The sequence below is a fragment of the Paroedura picta genome, chromosome 5 (genome assembly GCF_049243985.1).
Source record: "Paroedura picta isolate Pp20150507F chromosome 5, Ppicta_v3.0, whole genome shotgun sequence".
NCBI classification, from domain to species: domain Eukaryota; kingdom Metazoa; phylum Chordata; class Lepidosauria; order Squamata; family Gekkonidae; genus Paroedura; species Paroedura picta.
The window spans coordinates 128570691-128594575 of NC_135373.1; the positions used below are offsets into that span (position 1 = coordinate 128570691).

At 55.1% G+C, this 23885-nt stretch overlaps 1 protein-coding gene across 9 annotated transcripts in view; it reads left to right on the plus strand.

Annotated features, from left to right (window-relative positions):
* Positions 1 to 23885, plus strand: part of SHANK3 (SH3 and multiple ankyrin repeat domains 3) — a 223397-nt gene that overhangs the window by 145121 nt on the left and 54391 nt on the right. For all 9 annotated transcript variants that reach the window (XR_013231452.1, XM_077340559.1, XM_077340560.1 and 6 more), the window contains 2 exons: positions 2019 to 2094; positions 10605 to 10687. Coding sequence is in view for 8 of the 9 variants with exons in the window: in XM_077340559.1 (XP_077196674.1) it covers positions 2019 to 2094; positions 10605 to 10687 (159 nt within the window). In the remaining variant the exon portion in view is untranslated. The remainder of the gene's footprint in view (positions 1 to 2018; positions 2095 to 10604; positions 10688 to 23885) is intronic.

Sequence of the window (23885 nt, forward strand, 5' to 3'; positions counted from 1 at the left end):
TCTTCATTCCTTGGCTCTCCAGAGTCGGCTTTCCCGAGAGCTGCAGAGACCGGGCCTGGCAGCCGATGGATCCCCACGGAGGCCTCGGCTGCTGCTGCTGCTGCTGCAGCCACTCTCCATCCCTGGAGCGCTTCTCGGCTCCAGGGGCACCGCAGCAGGGCAAGGCCCAGAGAATCCGTGCCAGATGCCGGAGCAGGCAGGTGCCCGGTGCTTGTGCCCGGTGGCCTTTGGCTTTCCCTTCACGCCACCCAAGGATGGTGCCGTGTCTGGCCTGCACTCCTCACTGTCTTGGGATGGGCTGTCTCCGGAATCGCCCAGGGGGCCCTGCCCAGAGCACTCCTGCACGGCACGGCACGGCAGAGGGCACGTTGGCTGGATTGCGCTTGGAGAACCACCCCTGCCCTGTGCAGCCTGCCCCAGTCACTCCTTGCTTGGGAACTGCCTTGCCTGCCTCCGTGTCCCCTCTTTCACCCCCGTGGGAAGCCTCTTGGGGGGCTGGACTGCCTCTTTCACACCTGCCTGCATATTGCACTCGGGGGGGGGGGGCTCCAGGTTGTGAGCCTAGGGTCCTCACTGGCATGAAGGTTCCCCTCCCTCCCCACCCCCATGACTGGTCTGTTTGTCTGCGTCTGTTTTCCAGTGGGTGGTGTCTCAGGGATGGGTGGGCGTGTGCTGCTGGGTGTCCGTCTTGGCTAGAAAAACCAGGGCCTTTTGTTTTCTGCAGGGGGCTGGCAAAGTGTCTCCTTCCCTGAGATGCTCTTGGGGGCGAAGCTGATGGGCTGGGGGGTCTCTCTGTTTTCTCAGGGAAACAGGCAGGCTCAGTGTCCCCAGAATCACAGAATCCTAGAGTTGGAAGGGGCCATACAGGCCATCTAGTCCAACCCCCTGATCAACGCAGGATCAGCCCTAAGCGTCCTAAAGCATCCAAGAAAAGTGTGTACCACTGCTGAACTAGAATCACAGAATCATAGATTTGGAAGGGGCCATACAGGCCATCTAGTCCAACCCCCTGCTCAACGCAGGATCAGCCCTAAGCGTCCTAAAGCATCCAAGAAAAGTGTGTATCCAGCCTTTGCTTGAAGACTGCCAGTGAGGGGGAGCTCACCACCTCCTTAGGCAGCCTATTCCACTGCTGAACTACTCTGAGTGTGAAATTTTTTTCCTGATATCTAGCCTATATCGTTGTAGTTTAAACCCATTTCTGCGTGTCCCCACGGGAAGCAAAGTGCTGCTTGTGTTCTGGGGCTCTGGCCGGCCCAGGGGGTGTCCCTCCCAGTCCCATCCGAAGGGCTCATGGCCGGGCTGTCCGCAGGTGCAGGTTGATCTGCAGAGCCGGCCGAGGAGGGACCGGCCCGGCAGGTGCGGAAGGATCCCTTTCCAAGCAGCCTCTCCTCCAGCGTAGAGGAAATGCCCCACCTGCTGGCCATGAGGAGGCATGGCACTTGTGGGTGCTGGCCAGCTGGCCGGCCGGTCCTGCCAAAGCCCTTTCGAGGTCAGCACAAGGGACTATCGGAGGCAGGTGATCCCCCTCCCTCTGTGGGGCTGGACAGAGAGGGGCCAGGCCCTCAGTGGGCAGCAGGCGAGACCAGCCCGGGCCCCTTTGACTCCCCCTTCTTCTTGTGTGGCAAGGGGGCTTATTCCTATGCTGCACAGACATGGCCAGGTGAGGACGTGGAAGTTGGGTGCTACCCGACCCAGCTCCCGTGGCCTCAGCACTGGCTCCTCCTCTTTCCCTGGTGCTGCACCTGGGGCATCCCGGAAGGCTGGAGGCAGCACAAGAGCGACCCCCTGAGCCACAGCAGCAGCAGCAGCCGCCAGAAGAGGTTTGGGCACAGAGCCTTCGGGCAGGGCCTCCGAGCAGCCATGGAGTCAGGAAGGCTGCGCAGCCGTCCCCGGGTGGGCCTGCAGGACCAATGGGCAGAGTCAGGGGGGCTTTGCGAGACCCTCAGTGCCCGGGGGGGGGGTGAGCTCTTCCTCTCTTCTCAGGTCTCTGAGACCCCTCTGCTCTTCCCTTACAGAAACCCGAGAAGACAGGACCAAGCGCCTCTTCCGCCACTACACGGTGGGCTCCTACGACAGCTTCACGTCGCACAGGTAAGCGCCCGGCCCCTCGCCCTTCTCCCCCCCCCCCCCCCACGGGATGCTGTGAAGCCTGACTTTGGAGGCAGGCGGGGCTTGGGCTCCCGGCAGGCAGGCACGTCTGGCTGGGCTGGGCTGGAGGGGCCTGGCTTCACAGGGCCACCGAGAACACTCCCCTGAGTCAAGGCATGCGCTGGTGCTTGCGTCAGGCTGCGGGGCATTGTTCCAGTGTTGGCAAATGAGGGGGGATGTATAGCCCTTCCTTTCCATTAAGAAGCTGGCCTAGTCTTCCAAGATGAAGCCACGAACACACCAGAGATCCAAGGCCTAAGAGCCAGTTCTAAAATGCCAGTTCCCGTCCGGAGCAGGCCCGGCAGGGTGGCGCAGAGAGACTTCTCTGTGAGCAGGGTGGGGCCCGAGGGGCCCAAGGGGACAAGGCATAGTTAACAAGCCAGATGCCGGGTGAAGGTGCCTTGCTTGGGCTTCAACTCTGCTGGGCTGAGGACGTGTCTTCCAGCCGTGTCGGGGGCTCTTTACGCCTAGAAGGCAGCTTCGTGTGTTCAGGCCTTATGCTGCTTGGGAGGGGCTGTGGCTCAGGGCCAGAGCATGTGCTTGACGTGCAGGAGGCCCCTGGTCCAGTATTCAGCGTCTCCAGTTTAAAAAAGGACTAAGCAGAAGAAGAAGAGTCGGTTCTTATATGCCGCTTTTCTCTACCCAAAGGAGTCTCAAAGCAGCTTCCAATCTCCTTCCCTTTCCTCTCCCCACAACAGATACCCTGTGGGGTGGGTGAGGCTGAGAGAGCCCTGAGATTACTGAAGAAGAAGAAGAGTCGGTTCTTATATGCCGCTTTTCTCTACCCAAAGGAGTCTCAAAGCAGCTTCCAGTCGCCTTCCCTTTCCTCTCCCCACAACAGACACCCTGTGAGGGAGGGGAGGCTGAGAGAGCCCTGAGATTACTGAAGAAGAAGAAGAGTTGGTGCTTGTATGCTGCTTTTCTCTACCCAAGGGAGTCTCAAAGCGGCTTACATTCGCCTTCCCTTCCTCTCCCCACAACAGACACCCTGTGAGGCTGAGAGACCCCAGATATTCCTGCTGGGTCAGAACAGCTTTATCAGTGCTGTGACTAGCCCAGGGTCACCCAGCTGGCTGCATGTGGAGTGGGGGGTCAAACCCAGCTCTCCAGATTCGAAGTCAGTTCTCCTTGAGACCCCGGAGAGTGGCTGCCAGTCTGAGCTGGCAATGCGATGCTTGGTTGACTGAGGGATCTGATTCAGTCGAGGGCCACTCAATGTGTTCTGCGGTCCAACCTCTGGGAAATCAAGTGAGGAGTTGTGCTGCGGCCTCCCAAGGAGGAGCTTCTTGCAGCTCTTTGGGCCCCTTGGGTGCAGGAGCAAAGAATGCGCCACCCTGGTTTGTCCCAAGCAGCCCGCAGGGCTTGAGCAGTTGACTGTGGCCTGTGGCCTCGGGGGAGACGTTGGAAGCGGAAAACACAGCTGGAATAATACGGGGACAGCAGGAGTGTCTTGAAGTCTCTCGCAGCGCAAGGAGGACATTTGAGTCCCCCCTTAAAGTGTGCAATGCGAAAAACAATGAGCATTTCCACTGTGTGAAATGGCATCATGCACATTATGGCATATTATTATGCGCCAATTAGTCACGTTAGCTGCCTCTTTGAAAATGCGCTGCAGTCGTCTGTGGGGTCCACAGGAATCGTCATCAGCAAATGCTGTCGGCGGCCTAGCCGTGCAGATCTTCCGGCCGAATCCCGCGCCTTAGCAAGCATCCCGCTGAGCCAAGAAGAGCCGTTGCAAAAGAGCCATTTTTTGTGATTGCTTCCCATAATGTCAAGTTTTTTCAGTACAGCAGGAGGCAATCCTCAGGATTTTCCCTCTGTGTTCTTTCCCCTCCAGGGGAGATGACTTTGAGCAGGGCCAGGACCAGGGCAATCCGGGGGGGGGGAGAGGGACAGGTGCACAGCCAAGCCCAGAGCAGATGTCCTCCGTCAGGCAAAGAGAGGTCCGAGGGGGCCACGGGGCTGGCCAGGCGAGCCACAGCCTGGTGCTCAGGGTGGCTGAGGAGCTCCAAACTGGGAAGCTTCTTGGGGTCCAGCTGAGCAAACCGGAAAAGGCGGATCGCTTCCCTGCCTGCATGGCCCCTTCCCACTCTGGGATTCTAGGAGTCTAGTTCAGCCGTGGAAGGGGCTGCCTCAGGAGGTGGGGAGCTCCCCCTCACTGGCCGTCTTCAAGCAGCGGCTGGACAGATCCTTCTCCTGGATGCTTGAGGCTGATCCTGCACTGAGCAGGGGGTGGGACTAGATGGCCTCCATGGCCCCTCACCACTCTGGGATTCTGTGAATCTAGTTCAGCCGTGGAGTGGGCTGCCTAAGGAGGTGGGGAGCTCCCCCTCACTGGCCGTCTCCAAGCAGCGGCTGGACAGATCCTTCTCCTGGATGCTGGAGGCAGATCCTGCACTGAGCAGGGGGTGGGACTAGATGGCCTTCATGGCCCCTTCCCACTCTAGGATTCTAGGAGTCTAGTTCAGCAGTGGAAGGGGCTGCCTAAGGAGGTGGGGAGCTCCCCCTCACTGGCCATCTTCAAGCAGCGGCTGGACAGACCCTTCTCCTGGATGCTTCAGGCTGATCCTGCACTGAGCAGGGGGTGGGACTAGATGGCCTGCATGGCCCCTTCCCACTCTAGGATTCTAGGAGTCTAGTTCAGCAGTGGAAGGGGCTGCCTAAGGAGGTGGGGAGCTCCCCCTCACTGGCCGTCTTCAAGCAGCGGCTGGACAGATCCTTCTCCGGGATGCTTGAGGCTGATCCTGCACTGAGCAGGGGGTGGACTAGATGGCCTGGATGGCCCCTTCCCACTCTAGGATTCTGTGACTCCAGTTCAGCAGTGGAAGGGGCTGCCTAAGGAGGTGGGGAGCTCCCCCTCACTGGCCGTCTTCAAGCAGCGGCTGGACAGATCCTTCTCCTGGATGCTTCAGACTGATCCTGCACTGAGCAGGGGGTGGGGCTAGATGGCCTGTGTGGCCCCTTCCCCCACTAGGATCCCATGAACTGGTGCCCCTGCTGTCCCTGGAAGTAGCGTTCTCCCTGTGGCTCTTTTCCCCTGTGATAGGGGCTGGGGCTGGGGCTGGGGCTGGGGCTGCCTCCGTCTCCCATCCGTATCCCTGCAGGAGGGCCGGTCTGCAGTGGACGGCTCTTGCTGTGTCCCTGCAGGCGAAAAGTGTTCTGCATCTTTTCTCTGTGCTTGAGGCGGTTTGCTTGATTTGTTGGCAGCCATACCCGGTTTGACTGGCTGCGGGTTCTGGGGCCGGCCGGCTGCCCACCCATCCATCTCCCCAAGTCGAGCGGCCCCTTCTGAGTGCCTCCTGCGCTGACCGGCAGCCTCTTGGAGAGCCGGTGTGAGGTGGGGGCTAAGAGCGGCAGCCTCTAACCCGGAGGGGGGAGTTGCTTCCCCACCCTCCTCCTCCTCCCCCCCAGATAAGAAGCCAGCCGGGGGGGGCGGGGGCCAGTCCAATGGTGGGGAGAGGAAGGGCAGGTTTCCCTCTCTGCTTGCTGCTCCTTGAAGAGCCCCGTGCAGTTGCCATGGAGACGCCGATGATGTCGCCCTCGACTGCCTGCCGAGCAGCTTCCCAGATGGATGGCTCGTGCCGTCAGCAGCCGGAGCTCCCTGGGCCAGGCGCCTTGGCCGGGGCCTCCGAGCATCAGCCCCACATTTTGCCTTCGGGGGGGGGGGGGGCTGGAGGGGAGGCGGCTGCGTCCCACGTGCCTCGGCCGTCGGTGGCCCAAGAAGAGAGGCAGCAGGCGGGAGGAGCAGGAGGGGGAAATGAGGCGGGGGGCCAGCAGCTCTCGCCGGGGTCAGTGCCGTTCGTCTTTAAGGCGCCCCGTGGCCTCTGCTTTCTTTGGGACTCTCCCTTCGGGCTCAGCCCCACTGCTTGGATTCCTCTCCCAGGGCTGGCTCTGGAGGCGCTTGGGACCTTCAGTGGGCCACAAGCAGGGTGCCTGGGGTCAAACTGCGTGGACAGGGCGGGGGGGGGGACCTGCTTGGCCAGTGGGAGGTCCCAATAGTAATAGCAATAGCAATAGTAATTCAGTAGAAGAGCATTTCACCAGTTGAGGCGGAAGCCGGACCCAGAGGGCGGCCTGTCTGAGGGCTCCTGGCAAACTGCTCTCTGGGCTCAGCTGCGAGGGGGCTGAGGAGCACTTGGGGACCCAGAACAGCAGGGCTCGTGTGGCCCCTGAGCCGGCACATGTTCCCCGGTGGCTCCTGGTTGCTGGCCCTGTATGCCCACAGGGAGGGCAGGGGGGCTGGGGAGAGACTGGATAAGGCCCTTTTGCATCTGCAGACCCTGCACCTGACTGAGTGTTTTTGTGCTGTTGCTGGACTCTGGCTTTCAGATTTCCTTTTAAAATTTTTGAACTGTAATAACCTTACTCCGTTTTTGACTTTATCGATTTCAAGCTCTTCTTATTGTTTTAAAAGCCAGATTGTGAAGTGTAACATCCTAATTTTTAAACAAAATCAATGTTATGATCCAGCAGATGTTTCCCAGCTAAGTCTTAGCCAGCTATCATGGCCCAGAGGGCCGAGAGGGGAAAACCACAATTGCTCTTTGGTCCTGGGCCCAGATCCGCACTGGGGCAGGCTGGCTGTGGCGAAGAGCTTCCCAGTTTCAGGGCTCTGAGTGGGCACGCCTTCCCTGGGGCACCCCCACTGCTCTTTCCTGCTCAGACTTCCCGGTGCTCTGAGGGTGATGGAGGGAAATAACTGCAACCTTCTTATTGATTGGACACCTGGAATAGGTCTAAGGGACATCCAGGATATCCAGCTGGGCTCCTTCCAGGGGAAGGCCTCAGACTCTAGACTAGGGACTTCGGTTGGCTGTCCAGTAGAACTGGTTGGCCCCTCAGTGGGACAGGAGGCTGGACTAAAAGGACCATTGGTCTGACCCAGCAGGGCTCTTCACAGAATCAGCCTCTCCATCAGATGGCTCTCCAGCCTCTGTTTAAAAATCTTCAAAGATGGAGAACCCACCACCTCCCGAGGAAGCCTATTCCACTCAGGAACTGCTCTGACTGTCAGGAACTTCTTCCGGATGTTTAGGTGGAATTTCTTTTGATTTAATTTCATCCTATTCATTCCGGTCTGTCCCTCTGGGGCAAGAGAGAACAATTCTGCTCCATCCTCTACATGGCAGCCTTTTAAATACTTGAAGATGGTGATCAGATCCCCTCTCAGTCGTCTCCTCTCCAGGCTAAACAGACCAAGCTCCCCCAACTTTCCTCCTACGTCTTGGTCTCCAAACCCCTCACCATCTTTGCTGCCCTCCTCTGGACACGCTCCAGCTTGTCAACATCCCTCTTGAACTGGGGTGTCCAAAACTGAACCCAGGACTCCAAGGGAGGCCGAACCAGAGCAGAGTTCTGGGGGCAGTGGGGAGACCAGATGTGCCCCTGGGGGCTCGGTGCTTTTGAAAATTCAGGGACCATCCCCCCGTGGGAGGGGGCAGCGTGGAGAAGAAGGGAGCAGCTCCAGACACAGCGAAGGCAGCCCCTTGCGGGAGACCTAAACGACACTTGCGTTTGCGGGTGGAAACAGGCAGTGCTGCCTCCTCTCGAATCAGGAGTTTGCCCTGGTCAGCCTGCCCTGGCTGGCTTGTGGAGCAGCTGGAGTGTCAGGCATGGATCTGGGAGGCACTGAAGATCGCCCCCAAATTCCTGACGGAGGACAAGGGAAGCTGTTAAGCTCACTCTGTCCAGGTAGGGGAGAAGCAGCTCTTCTTTGCTTCCTTTCCTCCCCCCGCTGTCTTTGCGGGGTTTTGCCTCAGGCAGCCCTGTTGGAGCCATTCCGTCACAGCCAGCAGGCCCTTGGCCAGTGAGTCCGGTGTGTCTCTGGTCACCTGCCCATGAGCAGGTAGAGCTAGGCGGCATCTGGATACTGTTGACACCCGAGCCCCCGCCTCTTGACCAGTTGTGCCAGAGGGTGCATCAAGGTGGTAAATAACATTGGGGAGAGTACTGCACCCTGGGGTACCCCACAACGGGGACGAAATTATTCCTAATTGATTTGGGAAACCCAAATCTTGACAGAGACAAATCCCTAAAGTGACAAGGGGTTCAGTATAGACCAAATCTATTTGAGCCAATTCAAGCCAAATAAAAAATAAGCCAATCTTTCTGTGTGTGTGTCCCTTGTGGTGGCCACAGGGCAGGGGTGGAAACCACCCCCCAAGCTGGCTGCCTTGTCCTTGAGCAACACCTGCAGGGCTGGTCCCATCCCCCCCCCTCCACACACAGGGGTCCTGCTTGGCTCAGCCAGCTCTCAGTCACCTCTGGCTTTCCAGGGCCGCTCTGGGGGCAGTATGGGAAAGGGCCCCGCCCATCCCAGTCCCCCCAAAAGCAAGTGGGTCACTGTCTTTCTGCTGTTCAGCTACTCAGTCATATGTGCGAAAAAAGATCCAGTTTGAGATGCACATGACTAGCCACACGCATCAACTCAAAAGGAAAGCTGAAAATTATTATTTCTCACCCCAGTTGGGAAGGCAGTTGTGACCCAAACTGGAAAAGTTGAGGAGCAAAGATTAGAATTGAAATGGTTGGCTCTTTGAAAACAGTACAATATAAAGAAATTGCATACCCTTTACCAAAGAAACGGCATTCTATATGCTGCAGAGCGTTCCTGTTGTGAACGGGCTTTTATGTACAAAATGTGATGGGTGTGCCTGCCCCGCCAGCCCCACCTGGCCCCTCGCTTTCGGCAGACTTGTTTCTTAGCCCAGGAGCTACCCTGATGAATATTGGGGAACAAAATACCTGGATAAAAACTAATTCGCAGTTGCCATTCAAAATTAGCTCCGTGCGGGTTCTCCTCAGAAGGCAAGACCTCCAACGTTGTGTCTGTAAACATCTCTGAAGTACAGCAGATAGATGCGCTCCCAAGCAAAAGGCTCGCCTGAAAAATTACTGGTCCTTTATAATTTCTGAAGCTTTGCAGACTAAGATTTATTTATTTATTAAAGGTCCAAGCACGGGGTCATGTCTGACCCGTGGGGTGATGCCCTCTAGTGCAGTGGTCCCCAACCTTTCTGAGGCTGGGGACCGGCAGGGTAACTGCCCCGCCTGCGCATCGCACCGCACATGTGCAATTTCGGCCGCGCATGGCGCATGCGTGGCCCTGATTCCCTCTCCCCGCTTTCCCGCAGTAAGAAGCTTCCCGGGCCGCAAGCTTGCGGCCTGGGAAGTTTTTTACTGCGGGGGGGGGCGGGGAGAGGGAACCGCGGCCCGGCGCCATGGCCTTCGCGGCCCAGCACCGGGCTGCGGGTTGCAGGTTGGGGACCACTGCTCTAGCGTTTTCATGGCAGACTCAATACGGGGTGGTTTGCCAGTGCCTTCCCCAGTCATTACCGTTTACTCCCAAGCAGCAAGCTGGGTACTCATTTTACCCACCTCGGAAGGATGGAAGGCTGAGTCAACCTTGAGCCGGCTGCTGGGATCGAACTCCCAGCCTCATGGGCAGAGCTTCAGACAGCATGTCTGCTGCCTTACCACTCTGTGCCACAAGAGGCAGGATTTATTATTATTTATTACAGGCTGTTTAATTTGTTAAGGTTGCACATCCAATCAGGGGTACTCCTAACTTGATTTTTCAAAAATGGCATGCTTGCGTGTCCTTGGGGCTGCCCATACATCCCAAGGGCACAGGTCCGTGAAGGAGTGACCTCTCCCCGGGGACCCAGGCTGGGCAAAAGGGCAGCATAAAAATGTTTCCGAGAAGCCCATAAATGGGCCCCTCACAGCGTCCGAGGGGGAATCGCCTGAAAGAGCCGTGCATCTGGCTGAGAAGGGCATTGGCTGGTTTGAAGGGAGGCCGCAGCAGACGTGAAGAATTCCCGTGCCAGGAAGCGTCGGCAGCCCGTTTTCTGTCTCCCCCCCCCCCCCTCGGTCTCTGCGGGCCCAAATCTCTTGAGAGGCGGCCGGTCCGGCGAGGCCAGGCGCGGCAGTGCTTGCGTCGGCCTGCAGAGGGCAGCAGAGGCCGGCCGGCCGCCCGTTCAGTCGTGGGGGGCGCGCGAGGGTCTTTGTGCGGGCTGCAGGCGGCGGCTGGCTAAGCTCGCTCGCTCGGTGGGGGCGCGGGGGGCGTGCCGCTGCTGCAGTGCGTGAGAGACCCCCGTCCCCCTTCCCCGCTTCCGGGGCTCTTTGCCAGGGCCCGCGGGCCTCCGTGATGGAGGGCGCAGCCTGAGCCGCGCCTCTTCCTCCTCCACTGGCAGGCAGCTTCAGGCAGCCCCCCGGCAGGGAGACCACGCAGTGGCCCCTCGTCCCCCCTCCGGGTGGGGGTGTGTGAAGGGCTGGGCGGGGCCGGCGCAGGTGCGGGGCCAGGTGAGGCGTCCGGGCGGCGGGAGCGCGGGCGGGGCGGGGCGGCGGGTGGGCTCAGGTGCCGGGGCGGGGGGCTCCGGGGGGGGGTTTGCCATGGCGCTGCCCCCGCGGCCCCCCCGCAGCTGGCTCTTGCTGTGCTCTCTCCCGCGCAGCGACTACATCATCGAGGAGAAGGCGGCCGTCCTGCAGAAGAGGGAGCATGAGGGCTTCGGCTTCGTCCTGCGCGGGGCCAAAGGTAACGCCCGCCGGACGGGGGGGGGGGGGCGGGAGGGGCGGGCGGGCGGACGGGGGGGGGGCTGGGGCGCCCTCCCTGCCCTCCTCCTCCTCGGCGCGTCCCCCTCGCCCTGCGTGCCTTTTTCACAGGAGCCGAGCGGCGCCCTTGGGGCTGCCTGGCTCCCCACGCCCCTCGAGGGCCCGGCCTGTGCTCTTGCCCGGGGCCCCGCTGTGCCAGCCAGAGAGGATCTTTCTGCCCTGGGAAGGGAGGAGGGTGGGGGTGGGAGGAGATGAGGCTGGCTTTGGGTGGGCTGCATCCCGGACAGGGGGCCGTGTCCTACAACGCCTCTAGCATCCAGCCACAACACGGGGGGGGGGGGGAGGGGGGAGGATCTGCAGCCCTTTGTCCCAGTGAGAAACTTGGGAGGGGTGTGGGGGTTGGGGGCTGTTCGAATCTGACAGGTGAGTCCCAGCCCCGATTTCTTCTGGCCGGCTGTAAGGCAGGATGATGCCAGACCAGGTGGCCCACAGACAGGCCTGAACCCTGCAGGGCCCTCCCCCGTGTCTCCCTCCAGAAAAGGGGCCCAGGCGGGCCAGCTCCCCTGCGGGACTGCAGCAGTGGGGGGAAGGGGAAGGACCCCCTTGCCGAGGGTCCAGCAGATGCTGCCTTCCCTTTTGGCTTTCCACAGATCTGAGGGCTGGTCCCTGGGCCAGCCCTTCCCGCCCCTCATGAATCCTGGTTCTGCAGGGAGCGTTTTCACAGGCTGGGAGGGCCCCCCCCCCTTTGGGCAGGGAGCTGATTTCCCATCACACCCAGTACCTTGATGCATCCCAGGTTGTTGGGTTGGGGGAGTTCCAAGAGGATGTCTTCCGTTATGGCAGGACACGATATTATTATAATAGTAGTCCCATAAAAAGTCCGGCCCTGAAGACCCCATAGCCCCGCAGCGGCTCCTCGGGACCTCCTACCGGGTTATTTAGGCAGAAGATGCTTGTGCCCCCTGATTGCCCATGGCCCAGTTTGGCCAGGAAGGGCCTTCCAACCGTAGCTGCCTGCAGAGATGCCTCCCCAACCCCCCTGGGGAGCAGCTTCCACAAGGGAGCGGCAAGCACCAAGGAACTCCTCCTCGGGGTGGGTGGGTGGAAGCAGGCCCACCCGAGAGGCTGCCCTCCGGCCCCAGGCTCCCCACACAAGAGGCTTTGGAGCCCCTCGACTCCCACCTGGAAGTTGGCTGAGAGGCGCTGGGGTTGTCCTGGCCCCAGCCAATTGTGGTCCCAGCCCCCCGGGCACAAGTCACACAGCCGCACTCGATACAGCCAGAGGCCGTTTCAAAGGGCAGCCCCACCCAGAGGGGAGGGCAGTGGCCAGGCGTGGAGGTGGCCTGATCGTCAGGGCAAGGTCAGCTCTGTCTGTTGGGGCAAAAGGCTCTGGGCCATGGAAGGTGAAATTGAGCCCAGGCAGGTTTGGGCAGCTGGGCCCACCTGCTTTCCAGCCAAGCCTGCATCCACCAGGACTCGGATGCTCTGTCCCTCTTCAGGGCGTCCGACTGAATTTCCTCCTTTCATCTCTTCTGTCTCATCTGAATTCAGTTTCCTTTTGCTGACCTTTGTCCCCTCGGCCGCAGCTTGTAGACCTGTGGCCTGATCCTGCCCTCTTCCTCTGTTTCTTGTCCCTGGTTCTGGCGAAAGGCCGGAAATGACCCACTCTGGAAGTGGGGAGAGGACAGCTGTGGTGGACTGAATGGAGGAAGGGGTGGCCTGACCCCAGCAGAGCCCTGCCCCCTGAAGGAGAAGGCCACGAGCCTTCAATAAAAGCCATGGCCCGGAAATGGGGGGGGGCACTCACTGAAGCCACCCCCCATGCTTCTGGGGAGGCTTGTGTCTAACAGGTGGTCAGTGTGACAGATCAGGAAACATCTTGTTTTCTAAGCCCTGGACGAGCCCAGGAGAGCCTCTTGACCCACCAGCCCTTCTCCTGTACTTCGAGTGTCCCCTCGAAGATGGGGAGGGCACAGAGGCAGCCCCTCTCCTCCCCTTTCCTCCTCAACCTTTCCACAGTTTCAGAATTGTGTGCATGGTGTACATGGTGAGGTTTTGCAATCTTTGGGGCAAGAGTCCAGTGAGCTGGAGATGGGACCCTGAGCAAGGGGAGCTCTGAACTGCGGAGGTGAAAGGTCGGAGCTCCCTCCTCACGAGGTGAGCCTGGGACTTTTTTTTCTAGACAAGAGCTGACTGGAAGGTGGGGTAGGATAGAGGTGTGTAAAACTCTGGACAGGTTAGAGCAAGCGGAGAGACAGACGTTTGTCCTCCTCTCCGAAAATACCACAACTCACGGCAGTAGATTCAGGAAGGACAAAAGGAAATTCTTTTATATGGGGGATGAGCATGTGGGTGGAGGTGGCTTTGAAGGAAGGTCAGGCAGATTCATGGAGGTCCATCAGTAGCTATACCCACGTGGACCAGGGGGAACCTCTGCATTCGGAGGCAGCCCTGTGGCTGGCCCTGCAGAGGAACTGGTTGGCCCCTGGGTGAGACAGAAGGCTGGACTGGAGGGACCACTGTAGGAAGGCCTTGACCTCTATGCTCTGTTGTTGGCTGTCCAGAGCGGCTGCTTTGTGGAAAGGGGTGCTGGACCGGATGGGCCGCTGGTCTGATCCAGCAAGGAGAAAGCCTAGTGAGAGCAGGGCCCTTTGGGACTCTGTCTGCAAAACAGAGTCCTTCTGCCAGGCCTGTGGTTGAGGCCAGCAAATGACATCCGGGAGATTCTGGCCTCCCTGCTTGACCCGCCAAGCACGGACTAGCCCCCCCCCCTCCCCAGGTAAGGTTTTAATTCGTACAGAGGAGGCAGCTTTTAAAATGGTTTTAAAACCTAAACTTAACTTTATAATTTCATTAATATTTTATTTATATTATATGTGTGTAATTTATTTATATTGATTATTGTTATGCCTGATATGATATGATGCACCCTGAGCTGGCCAGAGAAGGGCAGAATACAACAATAAGATTATCATCATCATCATCCTCCTCCTCATGAGGGCAGGCCCAGGGCAGCACCTAGGTTCATGGGCTCTCCAGGAAAACCTTTCTGCACCCCCAACTCCTGCCCCAAATCCTTTCTTCCGTTCTCGTAATTAACTGCAGAGTGTTCATTAAAAATAACCCATGCAATCAAACAGGTTATTATTATACTTGAGAAATGCATTCAGAGACACCTCTGGAGTACATCAGCTGCCTCCTCTGCCCCCGACTCTCTGGCTTCTTTGGGGCGGGTTGGCAACCAGCTACCTACACAGCCTTCGCTGGACTCTTCTGGCCCAGTCTGCTAATGCTGGATATCCCTGCCTACCCACCGCTGTCTCTGGGAAACTAGATCCATATCTGACGGGGGCTTTAGGGGGCAGGAAGGATCTGAGGGTGCGGACCAAGCCCATCTGATACGGACAAGCCACTGGGTTGATGGGAGGCAGTAGACTGTACGGCTGGCAGAAGAGGAAGGACGGCTGGCTAAAAGAGGTGTCAGCCCTGCCCACCCCCAACAGAAAGCCTTATTTTATTTATGCATTTTATATTTGTATGCCACCCTCCCCTGAGGCTCAGGGCGGTTCACAAAGAACATAAACAATACGTTGAACTTGTTCCGCATCAGAAAAAAATATATAATTTAATATAATAATTTAATATAATAACAACAGTTATTGTTCTTGCAACTGATACCAGTTTATTGAAGTAACAATTAGCTGGTCCACAGTTGGGTTCAGGTACATGGATTGCTGGGGGGGGGGGATTCAGGGGCCCAGCGGTGTTGCAAATTTCAGTCTGCCTCAACCAAATGCTCCCTTTTGCAGGCCCTGCGGAGCTGTTTTAGTTCCGGTGGCGACAGTCCATTAAAGGAGTTCTTTTTTAGCAACTCCATAACTACAATGTGTCGTTCTCCCCTAAGAGATGTCAGGAGGAGATTATCCCCCCCCACACACACACACACACACAAAGCCAGATTCACACCTGGAAGGAAGAGCAGGTGACAACTTGTGGCAGGTGGGCGGGTGGCAAATGCAGGCAATGAGGCTAAGACTTGTGGATCTGCTGCAGGAGGGAAAGAGCTGAGGACGGTGCAGGGGGAGGAACTGCCAGTCTAAGGATGCCCCACAACTAGGGACATTTTGCCTGTAGATTGAGGAAGGTGGCTTTGATTGCTGGCCCCCTCTTTGCAGCCAGACCAGTTGCTTGGATGCTCTTTTGCTTTTTCTCTTGTTTCGTTTGCAGTTTGGTGGTTGCAATCATAGAAAATATTAGTAATGAGCAATCCTGGTTGCAAAGAGGAAATCATTAATTAAGAGCTTCCTCTTCACCTGGGATTGAGTATGAACTTGCTTATTGAACTGACACCTAATCTCAAAGAGGTGAAAGTGCTGCTGGTGAGCAGGTAGACTAACCTTTCATTTAAGGTGCCCAAATCAGAGTGCTGGTGCTGACCTTGAGGACCACTTGCTCCCATAAGACTGTGACCTCAACAGATCTCAGAAGCTAAACTTGGATGAGAAAACACCAAGGAAGCCCAAGATCTCTGCAGAGGTCGGCCATGGCAAATCACCTCTGAACATCTCTTTCCTTGAAACTCTCTGCGGTCACACCACCACCACCACTCGCTGACTACCAACCCAAGTGCTGGGTCATGTTTGGAGTCCCTGCCTCCGGTCCCTCCCCCCACTTTCTGAGAGTAGGTAGGGAGCAACCCAAGAGAGACTTCTCTAGTGGTCCAGGGTGGGGCAGTCTCAATTTCTAGGAGGAACTCCTCCGTGGAGGCAAGCAGGCATGAAGGCCATTTTAGACCACAAAGGGTTAAAAAGGACGATACGCTTAACTCCATACTCTCATCAATTCAAAAAGGGGACTATCGGACATCGGCAGATCTCTCAGTGACTTATTTGCCAATCCTAATTTAGGATTGGCATTGAAGGTTCCTGTGCCTTCAGTAGCAGCTCTTCCCTTTGGCCATAAATTGACACCAAAATCTTGGTTTCACTGATGGCACACCGGAGAACCCTAAGAATGTCTTCTCATACTTCGATGATATTTTCATCAGGACCATCTTTCAGCAGCAGGGGGTGGAGGATGTACGTTGAACTAACTCATGCCTTCAAGAAAACATATTCATCATCAACTGGGATAAAAGCACTTGTCTCTGTCTCAGAGGACCCTCCATCTATGGGTCGCGATAGACACAGCTCAGGAAAGAGTTTTCCCATTACAGGAAAGACAGGGAGCACCATGTCCAGGTCACTCCTTGCAGATGCAAAGCTAATTATGCAATGGGTCAAGACTCACCTGAGGTCACTCAAGGCTGTTCACCTGGCATGATAAGGCCACACAGTGGCAGACTGGCTCGGAGGGCTCCCAGTCAAGCAGCGTGGATGCTGAGCAAGGCAGCCTCATCTACAAATTTAATAATATTCCTTCATTCAAATCTTTTATGTATATGTTGAACAGATCCTTGAAGCAATCCACTTGACACTCCACTCCAAAAAGAAGAACGATTTACAAGCACCCTGTGGGTGCAATCTGTTAACCAGTTCTCGATCCACTTAACAGTAATAGGATCCATACTGCATTTTACCAACTTGCCAATAAGAATATCATGTGGGACCTTATCAAAAGCCTTACTGAATTTAAGGTTAACAATGTCCACAGCATTCCCATGATCTAGCAAGGTAGTAAACGTTTTCAAAAAAGAAGTTTAGTCTGACGTGACTTCTTCTTGAAAAAATCATGCTGCTCAAGGACCGACTGTTAGATGATTTGTTCTAAAATTTTGCCAGCTTTAGATGTCAAGTTGATGGGTCAATAGTTACCTGGATCCTCCTTTTTTCCCCTTCTTGAAGATAGGGGCAACATTTGCCCACCTCCAAACTTCTTGTGGCACAGAGTGATAAGCGACAGAAATGCTATCTGAAGCTGTCTGCCCATGAGTCTGGGAGTTCGATCCCGGCAGCCGGCTCAAGGTTGACTCGGCCTTCCTTCCTTCCGAGGTCAGTAAAATGAGTACCCAGCTTGCTGGGGGTAAAATGGCAATGACTGGGGAAGGCACTGGCAAACCAACCCACATTGAGTCGGCCATGAAAACGCTAAAGGGTCAGACATGACCCGGTGCTTGCACAGGGGATACCTTTACCTTTAATCTTCTGGCACTTCACCCATTCTCTCAGAGAACACCTGCAGCAACCTTAAGATTTTTTTTTTTACAAAAGGGGGCTCACATATTCCTTATGCCTTGAAAATATTCCAAGGAAAGGTGACACTGCAGGTTATATGCGGCGCATGGGTTTTCATGTGTCCTGATTATCCACAATTGGAAGCAATGCAATCTGAATTCCTCAGATCTAGTGCGTTCCTTAGGTTGGAAGAAGGACTAGAAGCAATAGAAACACTTGGAACTTCAGGTTTTATATTTTTGGCTTAAGAATTTTTTTCCCCTCCAGCTTGACTGCCCTAATTTTCTCAGATACTTACCCATCTAGAAGGATGAGAAAGACTGAGGATAAACTCCATCAACTTGGCCTCTCTAATACGGCATTGATACATTTGGGGTATCAACAAGCCAAGATAAAATGACAGCACAAAAGCCTTCAGCCTGGAGAAAAGGAGGTTGAGAGGGGACATGATAGCCCTCTTTAAGTATTTGAAAGGTTGTCACTTGGAGGAGGGCAGGATGCTGTTTCTGCTGGCTGCAGAGGAGAGGACACGCAGTAATGGGTTTAAACTTCAAGTACAACGATATAGGCTAGATATCAGGAAAACATTTTTCACAGTCAGAGTAGTTCAGCAGTGCAATAGGCTGCCTAAGGAGGTGGTGAGCTCCCCCTCACTGGCAGTCTTCAAGCAAAGGTTGGATACACACTTTTCTTGGATGCTTTAGGATCATAGAATCACAGAATCATAGAGTTGGAAGGGGCCATACAGGCCATCTAGTCCCACCCCCTGCTCAACGCAGGATCAGCCCAGAGCATCCTAAAGCTGCCACTGAGCCACAGCCCCCACCCACCCTCCTTGCTGCTCCTTCCTGGCAGGAGGGCAGGGAGCACCTCACCCCCCAGCTGGAAGAGCTCTCGTTGGCAGACTGCTCCTTGTTGCCGCACTCAAAGCAGAGTGCCAGCATCACCCACACGTGTCCTTGGGGAGCTCAGGGCCATCATCTTCCTCTGCATGAGCCGGTTCTCTAGCCACGGCCTTTTCCCATGAACGGAGGGGGGACTCTTCTGTGGCAGTGCCCATGCCCTCCCCTGCGCCATGAGCACCCAACCCAGCCCCTTCTCTGCCACCGTTCGGAGGGGGCCGGGCTGGGCGGGGCTTCCTGTTCCCTTGCACCTTCTGTGCCACATCCCATGGCTGTTTTCTGCTCTTTTGGTCTGGGCACTTCACAGCTGCTGCTGAACTTATTGATGTATATTCTTGAATGGTTAATTGTGTGTGTGTGTGATGGAATCAAGTGCTTTGTATGGCCTCAGGAGGCAAACTCTGGGCTAGCAAGGAAACTGCAGTCTGGATGATTTAACTGGGATGAACAGAGCTGTTTCTTGGAAGAGAGAGCAAAGGGCTACAAGGAAGCCTAGGAAAACGTTGCCCAAAGGATAGAAGTATCCCATGCCAGGGGAGCTGGTTGGGCCTCCATGAAGACCTTCCAGACAATTCTCATACAAAGCTAAGTTGCTGAATTGCTCTCCTGAGTTATCTGTCTACCTGCTTCGTTCGCAACCTGCCTTTCTCCTGGGGGGGGGGCGTAAAGGGGTTGATGTCGTCCTGTTCTCCATTCGAGCCCCACACTCCTGTGAGGGGTTTTAGGCTGAGAGACTGTGCCTGGCCCAAGGTCAGCCAGGGGGCTTCCTTGGCAGGGGAGAGCTGAGCCTGGGCCCCCCAGGTCCATCGCTGCCCACTCAGAGGCCTCTAGAGAAGCCCAGGATGTCAGGAGGGCTCCAGGAGACCTTCAGCTACTTGGCTAGACTTGGCCAAGCCCTGTCTTCATTTCTCTTGACCAGGGTTGGGAACCACAGTGGTTATATCCTTTGAGTTCACTTTAGCACCCTCTCTTTGTCACCAGGGGACAAATGTGCATGTTCTCATGACAGTCCTCATGGTATCCAGAGCACTGATTAATTTCCATTAGGAAGAGAGCATGGAGGACCTCTGATCGGTGGGGGAGCCCCATTCACATGAAAGAACAGGCTGGGAGATCCAGGGACATGTCATTGTAAACGTGTATGTGGGGAAATGCCCTCCCCCCCCAGGAATCCTCCCCAGTTGTTGGGTGAGCCTGGGGATTCAGCTGCAGAGGGAAGGGGGCTGGGGGAGGAGCCCCCAAGCGCCAAGTGCTTGCCTCAGCTACGGGCTCTGCCGTTTCACATCCTGCTCAAAATCATACAACAACGCAGAGCAACAACCACTGATAGAGAATTACCAGATGCTCAAGATGGCTTTTGATGGGGGCGTGGCACTCATGATCAAACAGCAAACCTGCACTGATTTTGGGAAAGTCCCGGGAATATGAGAAAGAGGTCAACATCTGTTTTACTGACTACAAAAAAGCTTTGGATTCTGCGGATCACAGCAAATTGTGGGAAGCCCTGAAAAAATTAAGGGTGCCAGTGCATTTGATCAAACTGCTGCAGTCGCTCTACGCAAGCCAAAAAGCCACTGGACATACAGCAAGTGGTTCAAGATAGAGAAAGGAGTGCGCCAAGGTTGTGTTCTTCCCCCCTTCCTGTTTAGCTTGTAAGCTGAGATCATTACGAGAGAGGCTGAACTCAAAGAATCAAGCAGTGGAATTAAGATTGGCAGAAGGAATATAAATAATCTTTGGTATGCTGATGACACGACCCTCCCGTCAGAAACTAAGGAAGGCCAAGAACAACTGATTACAAAGATCAATGAAGTAAGAAATTTGGCCTCTTCATAAGCACTAAAAGACAACAATAATGACCACTACAAAGAACAGACATGTCATAATAACAATTGATGGTGAAGAGATTGAATACACTCAAGAATTCATTTTTCTCCGATCACCAATGGCTGCGAGTGGCGATTGCAGTATGGAAATAAAACTTAGAATTCCTCTGGGTCGCTCAGCAAGGACGAGCTTGAACTGAACACGGAAAAGCAAGGACAGAAGCCTGACTCCCAAGTGTAGACTAGTTAGATCTAGCATATTTCCAAGAGCCGCTTACGAGTGTGAAAGTTGGACGATGAAAAAATCGGACAAGAGAGGGATCAGTTTGTTTGAACTCTGTTGTTGGAGAAGGCTCCTGCAGGTTCCAGGGCAGTAAAAGTCACCAACAAAGAAGACCTGCAGCACATGAAGTCTGATCTATCACTGATAGGCAAAATCACGACACACCAGCTCACTTACTTTGGCCATATCATGCAATCCAACTCAGTAGAGAAACCAATTTTGCTAGGATTGGTCAGTGGGAAAAGGAAACCAGGCCAACAAAAAACATGGTGGTTAGACATGATCAAAATGGACACTGGCCAGGACATTGCATGGATGAGGGAGGCGGTGCAGGACCAGGGATCGTGGCAGCAGCTGTGCCAGGGGATCACCAAGAGTCAGACATGACTGATTGGCTGACAACAATCACCACAACAAACATGGTTCAGGCAGAGAGTGTTTGTTGTTGTATAGATGAGACATCTAATACCCCTTTGTAAATGCTGGTTTGCTACTGTAGACATTAAGCTTCATGTTATATACAATTGTAGAGTGGGAAGGGGCCACCCAGGCCATCTAGTCCCACCCCCTGCTCAGTGCAGGATCAGCCTCCAGCATCCAGGAGAAGGATCTGTCCAGCTGCAGCCTGAAGACGGCCAGTGAGGGGGAGCTCCCCACCTCCTTAGGCAGCCCTTTCCCCTGCTGAACTAGACTCCTAGAATCCTAGAGTGGGAAGGGGCCATGCAGGCCATCCAGTCCCACCCCCTGCTCAGTGCAAGATCAGCCTCCAGCATCCAGGAGAAGGATCTGTCCAGCCGCTGCTTGAAGACAGCCAGTGAGGGGGAGCTCCCCACCTCCTTAGGCAGCCCCTTCCACTGCTGAACTAGACTCCCAGAATCCTAGAGTGGGAAGGGGCCATGCAGGCCATCTAGTCCCACCACCTGCTCAGTGCAGGATCAGCCTCCAGCATCCAGGAGAAGGATCTGTCCAGCCACTGCTTGAAGACAGCCAGTGAGGGGGAGCTCCCCACCTCCTTAGGCAGCCCCTTCCACTGCTGAACTAGACTCCTAGAATCCTAGAGTGGGAAGGGGCCATGCAGGCCATCTAGTCCCACCCCCTGCTCAGTGCAAGATCAGCCTCCAGCATCCAGGAGAAGGATCTGTCCAGCCGCTGCTTGAAGACAGCCAGTGAGGGGGAGCTCCCCACCTCCTTAGGCAGCCCCTTCCACTGCTGAACTAGACTCCCAGAATCCTAGAGTGGGAAGGGGCCATGCAGGCCATCTAGTCCCACCACCTGCTCAGTGCAGGATCAGCCTCCAGCATCCAGGAGAAGGATCTGTCCAGCCACTGCTTGAAGACGGCCAGTGAGGGGGAGCTCCCCACCTCCTTAAGCAGCCCCTTCCACTGCTGAACTAGACTCCCAGAATCCTAGAGTGGGAAGGGGCCATGCAGGCCATCTAGTCCCACCCCCTGCTCAGTGCAGGATCAGCCTCCAGCATCCAGGAGAAGGATCTGTCCAGCCACTGCTTGAAGACGGCCAGTGAGGGGGAGCTCCCCACCTCCTTAAGCAGCCCCTTCCACTGCTGAACTAGACTCCTAGACTCCTAGAGTGGGAAGGGGCCATGCAGGCCATCTAGTCCCACCCCCTGCTCAGTGCAGGATCAGCCTCCAGCATCCAGGAGAAGGATCTGTCCAGCCACTGCTTGAAGACGGCCAGTGATGGGGAGCTCCCCACCTCCTTAGGCAGCCCCTTCCACTGCTGAACTAGACTCCTAGACTCCTAGAGTGGGAAGGGGCCATGGAGGCCATCCAGTCCACCCCCTGCTCAGTGCAGTTCAGCCTAAAGCACCCAGGAGAAGGATCTGTCCAGCTGCTGCTTGAAGGCCACCAGTGAGGGGGAACTGGGATTACTGGGTTGGCCAGGCTGTGGCCCTCCAGCTGTCCATGGATTACAATTTTCATGAGTCGTGGCTGACAGGATCTTACAGAAATTGTAATCCATGAACCTCTGGAGAGCCGCAGTTTGGCCACCCCCTGTTATGTGAGGAATGGCGTTTTATAAAATATGTCAGCCAAACCAATCCCATTGATCCCAGGACTTCTCATCTAGCACAGTTAGGTAATCAATGGCCCCAGGTTTTTGTCATATGAATCTTTTTGTGAACTACAGTCTACTTCTTGCAATGTGTCCTATATTGGTACACCCACGCGTCTGTGTACAAACATGACATTGCAAAACTAGACCCATGGTTTGTATCTGGGTGGTTCAGGGGGCCGGTGAGGCGTTTGTCCGGAGGCCCCAGGTGGCCCCTCATAGCCCTGTAGGCCCCATGCAAGGAGAAGGCTTCACCGAGGGGCTCCTGTCTTGGCCCTGAGAGCGGAGCTCAATCATGGTGAGCCTGAAACGCCGTCGCTTGAGGAATGGCTGGCCTGCCATATTTCAACATCGTTGTGCAAAAGAGGGCAGCATGGCTGCACCCTTTCTGTGCACTGTGCTTTTCCCCAATGCCGGAACACAAGCTGTGTATTCCTTTTATTAATTTATTTTAACCTTCCTTATGTTTTGTGTGCTCTAAGCCTGTTCTCTGTCACTGCGCCATGCCTGTTAGATCTTGCAGGCATGGGGGGGGGCGGGCGGGGGGCGCACCATATCTGGAGCAGGAATTCAAAATGGAGGAGCTGAGATAGAAGACTGTGCCCCCCACTCTAGCTGGTCAGGAAGGGGGTGAAGCCATATGAGGGGCCTCTAAGCAGCCGTGCCGGTCCGGAGTGCTGGAGGTCACACTCCGTGTAGCTGGAGATACTCTCAAAGTTGCTGCTGCTGGTTTTTGGCCCCCTCCCGCCAGGCATAAGGGAAGCAGAAAGTGGGCATGGGGGGGGGGGGAACCCGAAAGAGCTCGTGGGGAAATAGAGCCTTTCTCTCCCCCAAGGCTATTTCTCAGTTTTTCTAATTGCTACATTTGAGAGAACACTAAAAATAAACTCCTAAGAAGTGTACTCTTTTAGAAAGAGTGAAATATGTCTTAAGTCAAGGTATTCAGAAAGTATAATATGAAAATTTCTGAGGATTATTTCAATATTTCAGGTGGAGTTTTTGGGGGCAATTTGGGTTAGCACTTAAAGAGACCCTCCATGAGACCCTCTGTCTCACACACTCTTTTGAGTGAGGAAACCTTGTGTGCAAAGCATTTCACTCATTCTTTGCATGAAAAACTGAACACTTAATTTTTTTCCTCATGGGAAAGCTAGGCGATTTTGAAGAGCACTGAAAAAAAACTCGCTTATACAGTAGATATATGTGAAATATTGTCAAGATTTTTTTGTTCGGGGTTATAATGCTTAGCTGATGTCATGGTTAAGAGCAGTGCCTGCCAAGTTTGATTCCCCACTCCTCCTCCACATGCAGCCAGCTGGAGGACCTTGGGCTAGTCACAGTCCTGTTAGAGCTGTTGTCACAGAGCACGTCTCTCAGAGCTCTGGCAGTCCTACCAACCTCTCAGGGCGTCTACTTGTAAGCCACTTTGAGACTCCTTTGGGCAGTGAGAAGCCGGGCACAAACACCAGCTCTTCTTCCTCTTCTTCTTCAGTGACTCTGACTACCTACTGTGACTCTGAGAGTTCCTGTCCAAATACGTTTTCTTTGGCTTTGTATTCCTTCCTTCCTTCCTTCCTTCCTTCCTTCCTTCCTTCCTTCCTTTTCCTGGTGGTTGAAGGCAGTTTCAAAATTGTGCTTTGGCCGTAACAGAGTGCTCTTTCTTCAAGTATCAGCTATACAGGCAGGTTGTTATAGAAAATGTTATATACTTTTAAATGCCATAAATAGGTCAAATTTGATGTACTAAGTTATGAATATAAATAAATGATGCACAGTGTAAAATCAGTAAAAGGATTTTCAGACTGGCAGGCAATAAAGCGTTGGACATATATAAGTTTCTCCCTATTTCTGTTGTTGTTTTCTTAATGAGGGGGAGTTTTATTCTGTGGCTTCAGCATTTCTGGAGATGAGGCCTCCAGCAGGA